A 15440-nucleotide genomic window follows, 5' to 3' on the forward strand; every position below is an offset into this window, starting at 1 on the left:
AAAGACATGATGACATGATGTAGATAGATACATGATAGATAAGGCAAATGTCTGTCTTATTTTTTTTTAAGATTTTATTTATTTATTCATGAGAGACACACACACACACAGATAGGCAGAGACACAGGCAGAGGGAGAAGCAGGCTCCATGCAGGGAGCCCGACGTGGGACTTGATCCCAGGACTCCAGGATCAGGCCCTTTGCCAAAGGCAGGCGCCAAACCGCTGAGCCACCCAGGGATCCCCCAAATGTCTGTTTTTTAAAAAAATACAAGCTTTTCTGTATGCCCAGTTCTGAAGTTTACAATTTAGTAATCTGAAAATCACCCAAAGGCCCCTTGCAAAGTTATAAATTCCAAAGAAGCCTTTTTCCCTCAATTGAATTTGAGAGATAAAAAGACTCCTCTGGAAGCTAGAGAACTCATTGATTCCATAGTACCAAGGAATGACTGTGCTCTCAGAATATGGCTTGAATTTTTGCTGACTTCTAACTCACTCGGTTCTCTTCCAAAACTTCTTGATACAAGCCTGCCATCAATATTATCTTTAGTTTTTTAAGTTAAAAGTAGACATGCTACAAAACAGCTTACACTATAATGGTGGGTGAAAGATAAATTTTTGATTGATGATCTGTGTTTCTCTGTTACTAGAACCTTTAGCTGTGAATATGACAAACTTTTTAAAAAAGATTTTATTTATTTATTTGAGAGAGAGAGAGAGTGAGTACAGGGCGGAGTGGGGGAGAGGGAGAAACAGACTCTGCTGAGCAGGGAGTCCTATGAGGAGCTCAATCCCAAAACCCCAGGATCATGACCTCAGCCAAAGGCAGACACTTAACCGACTGAGCTACCCAGGTGCCCCAAACATCACTTTTTTCTTTTTTTACGATTTTATTTATTTATTTATTTATTCATGAGAGATACACAGAGAGGCAGAGACATAGGCAGAGGGAGAAGCAGGCTCCATGCAGGGAGCCTGATGTGGGACTCGATCCCAGGACCCCGGGATCACGACCTGAGCTGAAGGCAGACGCTCAACCACTGAGCCATCCAGGCATCTCCCCAAACATCACTTTCAACCAAGTTAATCTAATTGTAGTGATCTGCATAATGATTATCATACTCCAGATAGTCTACACAAACTATACTCAGTTTTGCTTTGATAGCAAAATCATATTTTACTATTTTTCTCCTTTCTTGCTAAGTTCTTCAGTCTCATCATTTTCACATCAACAGTTAGAATGGACATATATAGAATTCTAATTATCATCTGAACCTCACACTGAAAGAACAAAGATCCAGGTCTTAATCTTTATACCCCATGTGTCTTCCTCATGAGTTGCAGTTAAAAATCTTCTTGTGTTCCTCCCCATCCCACTCCCATCATCTGGTCCCCACTCGTGTTTTCCTTCTCCCTTTTAAGGCTGAATAATAGCATGAGTGGGTGTGCACGTGAGTGTGTGTCTGCATGTGTATATGTGTCACATTTTGTTTATTCATTCATCTGTTAATGGACATTTGGGCTGTTTCCACCTTTCAACTTGTATGAATCAACATGTGAACAGGAATGTACAAGTATCTGGTTAAGTCCTTGCTTTCAATTGTTTTCGGTATATATCTAGAAGTAGAATTGTTATAACTCTTTTTAACTTTTTGCAGAGCTGCTGCACTGTTTTCCAAAGCAGCTACACCATTCTATGTTCCCACCATATGATGCAGAAGGGTTGGTTCCAATTTCTTCAAATCTTTGCCGACACTTGTTATTATTTGTTATACACACACACACACACATATATATACTGATGAGTATAAAATGATTGCTGTCTTAAGCGGTACTTATTCTGCAATGGCAGTAAGACCTGTCCCTAGGCCATAACATCTCTCAAACCACCAGATACTTTTGGCTTCTCCCTCAAGCCTAGACCCAATAGTTGATCATTTCAATCTCTCATCAATGTCCCCAGTTATCTTGCTCCATGTCCCTACCTTCCCTGAAAATCCCAGTCCTGCAAAAGCTTGACCATTTGACTATTCTCTATTTTCATTTGCTGAGTGGTAGTAGAGAAAAATAAAACAAGCAAAACTAAAACAAACTGGAGCCATTACAAATCATGGCCTGCAGTCTGAGCCAAGCTTCTCTATTGTCAGATCAATCTATGCATTCTTTACCAGATTCTGCTACCATTTCACTCAGCAACTATTCAGAACTTCCATCTCTCCCATTAAACTCCAAACCTCACCTCTCCCTTCTTTTGGCAGATGACCTTATCTCCCACAGCACTAGTAAAACTAAAGTCATCATAAAACTTGGTCAGCTTCTTCCCTAACACCAAGATACTAGCCTTCATCTTTAGAGACCTTGCTTTTTCTCGACTCAATGGAGATTTCCATCCTCCTGATCAAAGCAAGTCTCTTCAACTGTGTTCTAGATCCCATCCCATCTAGAATTTCTTCAGGGAAGCCATTTCTTTTCTGTATACTCATGATCTCCCTCTCTACTGATCTCTTGCTCTTCACTCAAGATGTTTCTCATCCCAGAGTGCCTAGATGGCTAGTTGGTTGAGTGTTTGACTCTTGATTTTTGGCTCAGGTCATGATCTCAGGGTCATGAGACTGAACTCCACATCAGGCTTCATCCTAGATGTGGAGTCTGCTTAAGATTCTCTCTTTCTATATGTAAACAATGGAATATTCCTCAGCCATCAGAAAAGATGAATACCCACCTTTTGCTTCGTTGTGGATGGAACTGGAGGGTATGATGCTGAGTGAAGTAAGTCAATCGGAGAAAGACAATCATCATATGGTTTCACTCATACGTGCAATACAAGAAATAGTCAAAGGAGGGGAACTGAGTTGGAAAAATCAGAAAGGGAGACAAACCATGAGAATCCTGACTCTGGGAAACAAACAAAGGGTTACAGAGGGGGAGGTGGGTGGGGAAATAGGGTAACTAGGTGATGGGCACTGAAGAGAGCAATTCACGGGATGATCACTGGGTGTTATACTATATGTTGGCAAATTTAAATTTTTAAAATGAAAATAAATAAATAAATAAATAAATAAATATATTTTTTTAAATTAACTTTTATTGGTGTTCAATTTACCAACATACAGAAAAACACCCAGTGCTCATCCCGTGAAGTGTCCACCTCAGTGCCCGTCACCCATTCCCCTCCAACACCCGCCCTCCTCCCCTTCCACCACCCCTGGTTCATTTCCCCGAGTTAGGAGTCTTTATGTTCTGTCTCCCTTCCTGATATTTCCCAACATTTCTTTTCCCTTCCTTTATATTCCCTTTCACTATTATTCATATTCCCCAAATGAATGAGAACATACACTGTTTGTCCTTCTCCGATTGACTTATTTCACTCAGCATAAATAAATATTTTAAATGTAAAAAAAAAAAAAAAGATTCTCTCTTCCTCACTCTCTGCTCCTCCCCACATGGACTCTCTCTTTCTCTCTCTCTCTAAAAAAAAAGATGCTTCTGGTCTTAAAAATAAAGATAAAAAATAACCCTCCTTTGACCCCACCACATTCCTCTGAAGCTACTATCATCCTTTTAATTTGTCTACCCCTCCTCAAACAACCGCATTTTGGCTTCTGTTCTTAGCATGAGACTCAAGATATCAGTTACCAATAACCTTCAAAATGTCAAACAAACTGGACATGTTTCTGTAATTTTTCTGTGATCTCTCTGCAGTATGTCCACCTCTTCCTTGAAAGTGTTTCCATCATCTGTTCTGTGACATCACTTTCTCCTGTTTTTACCTTTACCTCTCCAGCCTTTCCTTCTCTGTGTTCTTCCTGGGATCCTCTTCTTCCATAGCCCCTTGAGAGGATGCCATTCCTAAGAATCATGTCTTTGGCTCTCTGCCTTTCTCGCTATCATAGTGGTTAACAGCATGGATATAGGAGTCTGACATTTGGGTTCAAACCTCGGCTCCACCACTCTCTAGCTTTGTGACTAAGCAAGTCACCTAACTTCTTTCAACTGTTATTTACTCTCAAATAAAATGGTTTATTAATAATGCCTACTTTATGGGGCTGTTAGGGTTAAATAATAATCAATTTTTACTAAACTCCAGATCTATCTAGAAAAAAATGGGAAGAAACAGAAACACACTGAAGTTAGAACAAACACAAGTGGGTGTGGCAAAGACTGCCAGTTGTCCCCCAATATTTATTCTTCCCTTTTCCCACAGCGTAACTGATTTCTTGAACGATCACATGGCTGCCTGCCTCACTGCTAGATATAGCCATGTGATTTAAGTTCTGACCAATGGGATGTAAATGGCATCGTGAGCCACCTCTAGGAAATGCCCAGAAAGGAATGAGACCACCCTTCCCCACTCCTTCCTCCATTCTACTGGCTGGAATACACACAAGATAGTTGAAGCCTGAGCAGCCATCCTGAACACCATGGGGTAGAAGCCACGTGCCACAGATAATATACTATCATGAGAGGAGAAATCTGATTCTCCGACAATTTTAAGACACTGCCTGGACTGCTTTCTTCTTTACTCTTACTTGGGAGAAATAAATTTCTATCTTTTCAAATCATTTAATTATGAGTTTTCTGACCCTTACAGCCAACCAATCCCAACTATCGTAGGAGGGTTAATTAAAGAATAAGATAAAAGGGCATATACTGGAACATACATATGACTACATAGGAACTGGATATGGAACTGGACAGCCCACCCTGGACTAGATTGGACTAGTCTATCCTGACTCCTGAGGTCTTTCAGCTCTGAGTTTCCATGTGAATCTGCCCCAATTTACTTGCTTCTCCACAAGGATAGATTTTTCTCTGCTTGCTCATCAGCCAGGCTAAAAATAGCCATTCATGTGTTAAGCCTTAGTAACTTTTCAGATTAAGTCATTTCTGTCCTTTGTCTTTTAATTCAAATTCATGAGAGTTGATTATTTTTTGCTCATCCAATGAACGGTGTCCCCCTCTCCAAAGTTAGTTTCTACAATCCTCATTCAGTCCATTGTCACTGGAATGGGTTGGAAGTAGGGGTTCACCAAAGCCTATTCTTTAAATAAAGATTGGTGGAGAGGTACATATTCCAGAGAAGATGATGTCGGCTAGGAAGACAACATAAAATGAGTCTACTATTTAAGACCTATGCATATCCAATTGTCTAATGAACAACTCAGCTTGAATCCATTCATCTTTCCCTTCCACCTGCTTCTCCTTCTGTGGTCAGCAGTTAACAAAATAACCATCGAAACAGTTTCCCAAGCCAGAAACCTGGGAGTCATCCATGGCCCTGCCTTCTGATTAACCACCAGTCCCTGAATGTGTAGATTCCACCTCTTATCTAAGTGTGGAAGTGTAGGAAGCCTTAGTGTAGATCTCCTCACTTCCTGTCCAGTTTGGTGTAATTGCATCCTTAACTGATGTGCTGCTGCCAGGCTGGCCTCCATCCAAAGCCCTCAGACTGACTGTCCTGAATGCAAAATCACTTGCTGCTTATCATTCCCATTGCTTCCAGGAAGAGTTCGCACCCCTTGGCTGGGCAGCAGAGATTCTTCACAACCTGCCCCTGCCTATCTCCATAGCCTTATCTTCCACCACACTTTGACATTAGTCCTCCACGCTGGTATACTTACAGATCCCCACCAAGCTGCTTATATCTCCATGACTTTGAACATTTGGGTCACTCTGCCTGTTTTCCTGCAACATCCCAGAACACACATTTTTTTCCAGGTTGGTTCACTGAGACTCAATGGTTAAGTAATTTGAAAATTCTAAAAAAGCAGATCTTGAGGTGATATAAATCCATTATTTGGCATCTGCCTTCAGTGCAGGTCATGATCTCAGGGATCATGCTGAGCAGAGAGTCTGCTTCTCCCTCTTCCTCTGCCCCTCACCCAGCTCGTGCATGCTCTCTCATAAATAAAATCGTTTTTAAAAAAAATCCATTATTTGAATTATAAATGCTCTAACATCTGAACTGCACCTGAAATCCCACAACAGGGCACCTGGGTGGCTCAGTGGTTGAGCATCTGCCTTTGGCTCAGGTCGTGATCCCAGAGTTCTGGGATTGAGTCCTGCATTAGGCTCCCTGTGGGGAGGCTGCTTCTCCCTCAGCCTCTCTCTGTCTCTCATGAATAAAGAAATCTTTAAATAAAAAAATAAAATTACCCACATAACAAAGCATACATGCAAATGATTCTCTACAAAGCAGATATTGAATAAATGCTCATTAACTGTCTTAAAAAGTTTTTGAGTCCCCTCACCCCAAACTTCAAGAGGTAAAGAATGAGTTGGTAAAACTGTCAAAGCAAACTGAGACAAAGAATTTTAAATGGAAATATGGCAAGGAGAATGGGTGCAGTGTCTTTGCTACTTGTTCTTAACTCCCCTACAAATGCCCTCAAAACACAATGACAGGGCCAGGACCATACCTCATGCTATAGCACATCTTCTGGCTCTGAGCAAAGGATGAGTTTTAGATCTAACGGTCTTAGAGTGACATTAGGGAAAAGAAGTCAATAGAATGCCTGCAAAAACTCATATACCCAGATAGGCCATTCACCCTAACTCTTCTTTCTCTTCTACACAAATATAATTTAAAAATTATAGACATCTGGGCAGCCCAGGTGGCTCAGCTGTTTAGTGCCACCTTCAACCCAGGGTGTGATCCTGGAGACCTGGGATTGAGTCCCACATCGGGCTCCCTGCATGGAGCCTGCTTCATGCAGGGAAATAGTTTTCATTTAAACCTGAGTACTGAAAAAGAAATAGTAAGACTCAACAAGGAACACATACTTTAAGGCAAAGTTTTCCAACTTAAAAAAAAATTGCACTGGCTCTAAATGAATTTCATTCTATTTTTAAGGTCCTATGTTCCAGTCTTTTTAGGACTCTTAAGCCTACTCCCTTGCTAGAAATACTTTTTTTTTTTTTTCAATCACTCCTCATTGTTTCTGTTTCTTGGCTCACATCACAAAGAACTTTCTGGTTAAGAAACTGACACGAGGGCACTTGGGTGGCTCAGTGGTTGAGCATCTGCCTTTGGCTCAGGTCATGATCCCGGTCTGGGGATCGAGTCCCACATCAGGCTCCTCTCAGGGAGCCTGCTTCTCCCTCTCTGCCTGTGTCTCTGCCTCTCTGTCTCTCATGAATAAATAAATAAAATCTTAACAAAAAAGAAACTGACATGAAAGGGCACCTGGGTGGCTCAGTTGGTTGGGCAGGGAACTCTTGATTTGCCTCAGGTCTTGATCTCAGGGACCTGAGATAGCCCACCCACCCCCTCTGGCTCTGCTCAGGGGGGAGTCTGCTGGAGCATTGTCTCTCTCCCACTCTCTGTCCCTCCCCTCCATGTGCTCCTGTTCTCTCTCTAAAGTAAATAAATAAATATTTAAAAAGAAAGAAAGAGGGATGCCTGGATGGCTCAGTGGCTGAGTGTCTGCCTTCAGTTCAGGGCATGATCCTGGGTCTGGGGATGGAGTCCTGCATCAGGCTCCCTGCATGGAGCCGGCTTCTCTGTCTCTGCTTCTCTCTTTCTCTCTGTGTCTCCCATGAATAAATAAAATCTTAAATAAAAAAAAAAAAAAAGAAGAGAGAGAAACTCATATGAAAAGAAGGCACAAGAACTGTTTCAAGCAACTCCTCTCCAGAAAGTTCGATCCTATCAAGGCATTGTGTTTGTATGCGCTTAAAGTTGATCATTTCCAATGATCTCTTCCCACGCATGAATACATCACGTATACCTAACACAATATTCACGTGAGCAAGGAACCATCTTCTTTCTTTCTGTAAGCCTGGGACGGGCCTAAAAAAAATGCATTTTGACTTTCCCCATCCGATTTTCAAAACACACCAGGCCTGCAGAAATTTACTGTGTGTATTTACCAATGTGCGCTTCTTCACGCTCCCGATTAGTTTACCCAAGCCAGGAAAGCTTGCCATAGTGCAGAGAAATAGAGAAGAAGAAAAAATCTTCCCAGTGATTCCAGAGCTGGAGAATGTGGGATACTTAGCTACCCGAAGCATCATCGTAGCAGAAAGGCGGAGGGAGGCGGTCTGCAGATGGCAGGGGTGGTGGAGACCAATGGACAGTCAGTGATGCACAGCGTGGACGAGAGAGGGTGGAGATGGCTGTGGGATGAGCAGGGTGGGAGGACAGGTGCTGGGGGGATGAGAGAAGAGGAGGTTGTAGCTCGAAGGGCGCAAGGTAACTGACTTGGTGACGTCTGCAGCTGACGATACAAAAGGCCTCTCCAGAGCTTCATCGGGAATCTGGGTTCTGCAGGATGAACATACCCCCCACCCCCCCAAAAAAGGCAGAAAAAGGCAGTTCTTTGTTCCCGAGCCTACCAGCGGGGGAGGCCAGGCCGTGGAGGCGCAGGGCTGAGTCTTCGCCTGGGCGGTGAGAAGGGGCCCCGAGGCCTGAGTACAGCCGGCGGCCCAGCCCTGAAGGCCCGCGGCGGCCGTGTCCCCGGAGGCCGGCGAGTCCCCCTTCAGGCGGCATCAGCCCGGGCCGCGACGACAAAGGCAGAGCCGGGAGAACCTCTCCTCCCGTTCCGGGCCATACAGGCGAGAGCGGGAAAGACCTGGAGCGCTGAAAAGGAACGCAGAAGGGGCTGAGGCGGGAACGCGGGAACCTCAGGACCTGGGCCGCCAGCTGCCTCTCGGGGAGTCGGAGGCCCCGGGTCACTCAGCTCAGCCGCCAGCCGCAGGTGCCTGCGGCGGCCCCGGCGTCATAGCAACCGCGCTGGCCGCGGAGACGCCGAGGCGCCCTTCCGGCGGGCACCATAGAAACGACGCGCGCTATTGGCTCAGGGGCTGCCCTTCCTGTGCAGATCGCGCACCCCATTAGTCTCCGGGTCGCGGGGCGGGGTCTTTCGGCAGGAACGAAAGTACGGCTGATTCCATTGGCTGGGCCGTCACCATGGTAACAGCATAGCTCCGCGAGTCCCTACTTCGAGGCTAAGTTTTGTCAGCGGGCATTTATAACCCTCAAGCAGTTTCCCGCCAGGGCCTTAAGTTGGAGACCCGGCCTGATAACCTTGGTTTTATTTTTCTAGAAAGAACTTTTTTTTTTTAAGATTTTATTAATTTTAATTTTTATTTTTTTACCTTTAAATTTTTTTTGAGATGCAACAAAAATCTTTATTTCACTTAATTCAGCTTGCTTTCATTAATAAGTTCTCATCAATTTGTTGTTGTTTTTATCTTACAAGGCCATTTTTTAAAAAAATATTTTGCAGGAACATGGACTTTAGAATGCTTTAATTCCTCAGTGTCCCTCAATCTTACACATGACTATTGTTTAATATTTTAGTTTCTTTCTTCCTTTTTTTTTTTTTTGGAGTTCAATTTGCCAACATACAGCATATCACCCAGTGCTCATCCCGTCAAGTGCCCCCCTCAGTTCCCATCACCCAGTTACCCCAACCCCGCACCCACCTTCCTTTCCACCACCCCTTGTTCATTTCCCAGAGCTAGGTGTCTCTCATGTTTTGTCATCCTCGCTGATATTTTCACTCATTTTCTCTCCTTTCCCTTTATTCCCTTTCACTTTTATATTCCCCAAATGAATGAGACCATATAATGTTTTCCCTTCTCCGATTGACTTATTTCACTCAGCATCATACCCTCCAGGTCCATCCACATTGAAGCAAATGGTGGGTATTTGTCGTTTCTAATGGCTGAGTAATATTCCATTGTATACATAAAGCACATCTTCTTACCCATTCATAAGATTTTATTTATTTATTCATGAGAGATACACACAGAGAGAGGCAGAGACACAGGCAGAGGGAGAAGCAGGCTCCATGCAGGGAGCCTGAGGCGCGGGACTCGATCCCGGGTCTCTAGGGTCATGCCCTGGACTGAAGGCAGCAGAAACCACTGAGCCACCCGAGGGATCCCCAGAACTTCATTCTTAAAAGAGAGAGTCAGGAGTTCTGAGTTTTAAGCCTAGGTCTGTCACTACCTGGGGCGCCTATGACAAACCGCATTTTTTTTTTTTTTTTGGACCTGGCTTTATTATTGTAAAAATGAAGAAACCGGACTCGACTAGAATTGTCCCTAAGACAGAAGCCCTTTTTGAGGTCCTAAGCAGTGAAAATGCTGTTTGAGTGAACCGTTCTTCCACCGATGTCACGCAAAATAAAAATTTCTAAATGACAATTTAAGAGAGGCTTGGTTTATATCATGTTCATTTAAATGCTCTTATTGCAAGATTCTAGTTAGTTCATCAAAGCATGATTTGACCCATGTTTTGGGTCAAATCATTGCTTTGCTGATACCTCAAATAGGTACCTACATCTCAGTCTTATAGGATCCTTTCCAAACCTTGGTCAGCTATCTGGACAGATGGTGCATTATTTGGACAGATCTTATCCTTTATGGAAGTGCTTCAATCATTTCTACCTTACAAGCGTTTTTTCTCGATCTAAAATGCCCATCACCATCACTTCCAGTCCACTTAACTGCTACATACTAGTTCAAGTGTCACTTCCTCAGGGAAACAATTCTTGGTCCTCCAATCTAGATCAAGTGCCTTCTCATTTGCTCTCATTGACTCGTGTTCCTTTTCAGTATTTCTTTCTTTGCACGCTATTTGCTGTTTAAAAAAAAAAAAAAAAAAAAAAACCTCTTGGAATTTCAGCGTGTGTAAACACTGTTTAAGTGCTCCAAATGAAAATTGAACTGAACTGGAAAACACTTTATATAAATCCATGTAGGAAAGTGGTGTTTGTGTAAGCCTAATACAACAGGATAGGAAATGGTTCCCAAGGGAAGTAATTATGGTAGAAACATTGAGATCACTTCTAGTTTTCACTCCATTTACCCTCATTGGACGTTCAAACATCATAATGATAGTCATCGTCCACATGAAACTACAGATGTAGAGAAGGAAATCAATCTTTTACCTCCTAGCCCTTCAGTACTGCAGCCACTGGTGACCAAGCCTGTCATCTTCGAGGTTTTTGCTAAATGGACCTTAAGTTCTCTTAAAATGTTTGCTCAATGGGACTGCTGCTTCCAGAATAGTCCTAATTGCTGCAGTTATTTTTCCTCTGCTCAAATCTTTTCAACTAAAATTTATTGTTCCATTGTCATCGGACACATTGGGGGGCTATCCTTCCCAAATCCATGATATATCACTAAATGCATTTCAAATCAAATGTGTGAAGTACAGTCCCTGCTTACCTACTTATTAATGGTACTTTCTCAACATACACTCTAGACAATCCAACCATTTAGGGCATTTTTCTGAACCACACTTCTTGTACTCCCAACCCAAAGCCGAGGATAGTGAGAGGAACTCTGAAAAATCAAGAATTCAGAATATATCCTTGTTGAAAAAAATTTATATGCAGGTTAAAAATCTACATGCCAGACACCAGGCTAACGTCTTCTCTTGTTTTATTTAATCCTCACAACAAAGGACATTACTCAGATTTATTATCTCTGTTTTATAAATGAGGAAGTTGATATTAAGTCAAGGGTCTAAGCTTACACAGGTAACGGTTGACACAGCTGGAAGGGCCAAACTTGGCTGAGATGTTTCCAAAGTCCCTACTCCTCACATTGTAAAGCTTCCCTCAGGGCAGAAGTCATGAAGTAGGAGTCAGATTAAGTTTCCCTTAAGAAGAGTTCTAAAATATATGAAAGATAGACTGTTAACTCAAATGGAGTCAATCTAGGAAAAGGAGCAAAAAGTGAATGTAGTGGGAAGCTCGTCATTCTACAGGCAATCTGTCTTAAGGGAAGTGTCCTCTCGTACTCCCACCTTTGATAAATTTCCAAAAAACATCATTTCCATTGTGTTGGCTTTTGGGCACACTTTATTGCACTTTATTTTTCATACATCCGTTTCCCAGAGACATATTTAATCATCTTTTTAATCCTCATAATCCTCTGGGCCTACCACATAGTAGGCCATCAAGAAATATTTGATCATTAAGGCATGGCCATTCATGCATCCATAATCCTCATAATATGAAGAAGGTTGATATTCAGGCCTCACATGTAGATTCTGAGAAATATAATTCCCAATAAGCTCTTTTTTTTAAAGGTGAGCAACAGTTCGTGTTCATTTTCACAATCCAGGTGATAATCAGGTAAGTGTGTCAGGTGGTTTGATCATAACTGCTTTGCTTTTTTCATTTTTACTGAGTATGAAATGATCTTTAAAAGATAAATACCAAACTATATTTATCTGCATACCACTCACAGTTTTTTCCCTTCATTTTTTTGTCTTTATGATAGCAAAGGATTTGTTTTTACCACTTATAAGAGCCCTGATCCACTGAACAATTTTTGATCCTACAAACAAAGGCTTTTCTTTTTACTTCAGTTTTTGTCATGTATAAAAACTGTGTGTCGAGACTGAAGGTCATCTACTATCTTCTTTTCTATATCTATACCTTTTTCTGTTTCTTCCTCTGACAGCAGTATCTTGGTTTCTGAGTCTTTCGTTAAAATAATCACAAAGGACCCGTGTGACTCAAGGCTATTAGCCACCACCACTTGATGTCGATAAACTTCCAAAGCATTCCGTGCACGATCGATCATGATGGAAGGGTCAGTCTCCAACTTAAAGGAAATTGTAAATGCTTTGGGAGCCCAGTCTTTAACCAAAGGAGAAAGCATTTTTGGCACCATCTTCATTGTTATCTGTATCAGAAAAAGAAAAGTTTAATAAGCAAACACAGGTCACTATCTATCTACCAGGTCAGTCTCATGGGAAACTAAGGAAGCGGGGACTCAGATTTTTTGGCTATGTCAATTTAAGTGGGATTTCTCATTGTCAAACTTATCAGAGCATTTTAAATGCTTAGCTTAAGAACCTTGGCTCCGTGGGGTTCGTAAGGATACCTAATTCCAAGGCTTCATACAAATTCTGACACAAACCACATCTTGTGAATTAACCTTGCCCTACCACCATCACCATTAACAGAGCTCTGAAAACAGCACTGTATTTTCTTAAAACATTCCCCTTATTTTAAACCACTCTCAAGTAAAATGCAAATAATCTATTCATGCAAATTGGTAAGGCAAATGTGACCTTGGTAGAAATTTAATTCAAGTTGGGTTTTTAAACCTCTCAGCCTAAAATATTTCTTGCGCCAGTAGAATGGCTATTGGATTCCATTTAAAAACTGTCACTCATAACACATATTAGCATTGAAGAAATAGAACTGATTTTATTTTCATTTAATCAAAAGTCCTACTACTACGGTAGTCCTTGATCCCTCCTAAGAATGTTGAGTCGTTTGTGTACTTTCAAGAACTAAGAAATACAGGATAAGCTAAAGCTCCCAGAATTTTAAAAGTATGAAATTACTACGGTAACTATCAGGATTTCAGAAAGTTAGCAAGTGTGATGGGGATTATATACGCATTCCCCACTTAATTTTTCTGCTTAGCATTTTTCACTAACATAGGATGCATTTGACTTATTTATAGTCTCTGAAGACTATAAGCCACACAAGGGCGCAGTACGTTTCTTTACACTACATTACCTTCAGGACCTACTACAGTGCTTGGCATATAGCAGGTAGTCAATAAATATTTGTTGAAGAAACGAACAAATGAAGTATCCTACAAAGTCACCAAGTGTCCCACAGATAGTGTCTCCTATTTAACTTCTGCTTGGATCATAACGAAGAATTCTTTCAGGTTCCAAGATGCCAGATCTCCTCAACATCTCAACCACACCACTAGCCACCCACCCCACGCCCTTTATCCTTAAACTACAGCAACCACCCTCACGTTGCCAACCTACACCCGCCACTCTCTAATGCACTTTTCACAGTGATGCCAGAATGTTCTTTTCAAACGGAAACTTTACCTCGTTCTCTTTAGTTTTCCTTAGTGCCACAGGAAAACTTAAGCTCCAAGCTCCTTAAGAAGCAGTACAAAATCTACGAGAGCATCTCTCTGCAGTCTGCCCGCCCCTCTTGCGCCCCCACTCTCCCTCCTCTCCAGCCTCACCAAACCACTCCGGTTGGCAGCACGCTGCTCCTTTCCAAACTCCAACTTGCTCTCTTTCTGGAAGGACCTTCCCTACTTTGCTACAGTCTGTTCATCTTTCAAAACCCAGTTTGTGTCATCCACTGCAGGAAGCCTTCCTTGACTTCCCCGAGAATGCACTCACCCCATGCTCTGGCTTCACTTTGTACGTACCTCTACTAGAGCATTTATCCCTCTGTACTGTAATTATGTCTGTGTCCAGCTCCCTCACTAGATTGTGAGGTTCTTGAGGGAGGGCGGTGTCTTAGTCATCTCTGTATCCCTAGCGCCTAGCACATACGGAATGCAGAAAGGCCATCTCCAGATCAAGAGGGAATTAACCCAAGATTGATTATGGGGGATCAGATCTCTGGAAGAGAAGCGCCCATCACCTGCAGTGGGCCCCTAGATGACTGGATCTTGTGTTCAGGCATTTCTGAGACAGGAACATAGAAATCTGACACGGCCGCAGCCAGGTAAATCATCGCAGAAGAGCCTGCGGAGAGAAGCACAGGGTGTAATAAATCGGAGTGGGGTATGGGATCGGCTCCTTTTCAGCTGAGGCTCCCCGGCGGTCAGACTGCGGATAACGAGAAGGTGAGGGGGGCAGTGCCTGGGGAGGCCGGCTCCGCCTGCAGGAAACCCTGAACTCCTAGGGCACGCACCCAACGGATTGAGCGCCTGGGCCGCAGCCTGCAGCAGGTGCAAGTAGTCCGCCAAGGTGGTGAACTCCACGGCCAGGAAGGTGCCGGCAGCCGCAGCCTCCTGGTAGCTGCGCAGGGCCGCCGCGAAGCCCGGAAGAGCATCCTCCTCGGCCTGCAGGCTCAGCAAGCCCGGAGGGGCCGCGCCGCAGGGCCGCAGCGCCGACAGCCAGGTCTGGGGCGGGAAGCGGTGGGCAAAGGGGAAGGCGGAGCGAGCGCGGTACAGGAACAGGACCCCGTAGCCCGCAGCCAGGAAGGCCTCGGCCGAGGAGGCCCCGCGCCGCCCGCTGCTGAAGTTGTCCAGGAAGCGCACTGGCCGGGCTTCCAGCGGGACCTTGGTGCCGCCGGACGTGATCAGCACCACCCGCCGGCCCTGCGCGCCCAGCCTGGCGGCGAAGCGAGCCATAACCTCGCCGCGGCGCGCCGCGTCCGCCGGCTTGGGAAACTCGGCGACCAGGTCCACTTCCGCCATGAGCCCCCGGCGCGCTCCGCACTCGCGCACGCTCCCATGAGCCGCGACTGCGGCTGCGCGGGGCCGGGCCTCCCCCTGCGGCGGCGCCGCGCCTCCCGTCCTGCGCGGCTGCCCGCGGTGTCTGCAGCCGGAGCGCCGCAGAGGTGACCCTGGGCTGGCGGGGGCTGGCGGGGGCTGGCGGCTGGGCAGGGCTGCAAGGGCCCGGGGAGCCGCCCCTTCGCGTCCTCCTCCGGCTGCCTTTGCCGCTCGCCGGCCACCGTACCCGCCTCCCTGCGCTTC

General features: G+C 44.3%; 2 protein-coding genes across 27 annotated transcripts in view; both read right to left on the reverse strand.

Moving 5' to 3' along the window:
- The window catches only part of CCDC30 (coiled-coil domain containing 30), a 118664-nt gene extending 109869 nt beyond the window's left edge, over positions 1 to 8795 (reverse strand). For 6 of the 24 annotated variants that reach the window (XM_072723638.1, XM_072723641.1, XM_072723649.1 and 3 more), the window contains exon 1: positions 8337 to 8721. Coding sequence is in view for 1 of the 24 variants with exons in the window: in XM_072723646.1 (XP_072579747.1) it covers positions 8337 to 8490 (154 nt within the window). In the remaining 23 variants the exon portion in view is untranslated. Of the gene's footprint in view, positions 1 to 7871; positions 8149 to 8336 lie in introns of all 24 variants that reach the window. The other 18 variants (XM_072723645.1, XM_072723632.1, XM_072723635.1 and 15 more) reach the window with 14 other exon arrangements.
- A 2584-nt stretch (positions 8796 to 11379) lies between these two features.
- PPCS (phosphopantothenoylcysteine synthetase) lies at positions 11380 to 15399 on the reverse strand. Of its 3 annotated transcripts, XM_025983697.2 has the most exons (3): positions 14654 to 15399; positions 14381 to 14484; positions 11380 to 12650 (listed from the first exon to the last, which is right to left on the reverse strand). In XM_025983697.2, exons 1-3 carry the CDS (start codon positions 15159 to 15161, stop codon positions 12327 to 12329), a joined length of 936 nt encoding a protein of 311 aa, XP_025839482.1. In that variant the 5' UTR covers positions 15162 to 15399; the 3' UTR covers positions 11380 to 12326. The 3 variants fall into 3 exon arrangements, with proteins under 3 accessions (XP_025839482.1, XP_072579754.1, XP_025839483.1); XM_072723653.1 differs by lacking the exon at positions 14381 to 14484 and having other exon boundaries at positions 11801 to 12650; positions 14654 to 15187; XM_025983698.2 differs by lacking the exons at positions 14381 to 14484; positions 14654 to 15399 and adding an exon at positions 14163 to 14300 and having other exon boundaries at positions 11801 to 12650.
- Between the last annotated feature and the right edge of the window lie 41 nt (positions 15400 to 15440).

This window comes from Vulpes vulpes, chromosome 10 (assembly GCF_048418805.1).
Source record: "Vulpes vulpes isolate BD-2025 chromosome 10, VulVul3, whole genome shotgun sequence".
In the NCBI taxonomy this organism is placed as follows: Eukaryota; Metazoa; Chordata; class Mammalia; order Carnivora; family Canidae; genus Vulpes; species Vulpes vulpes.

Bases quoted from the DNA above. Each gene is read 5' to 3' on its own strand.
- PPCS (XM_025983697.2), bottom strand. From the start codon at position 15,161: ATGGCGGAAGTGGACCTGGTCGCCGAGTTTCCCAAGCCGGCGGACGCG. The intron at 14,485-14,653 runs GTGCGTGCCCTA...TTCTCTCCGCAG, and splicing joins CCAGGCGCTCAATCCGTTGG to GCTCTTCTGCGATGATTTAC. The intron at 12,651-14,380 runs GTGATGGGCGCT...TTTCTGATACAG, and splicing joins CATCTAGGGGCCCACTGCAG to ATAACAATGAAGATGGTGCC.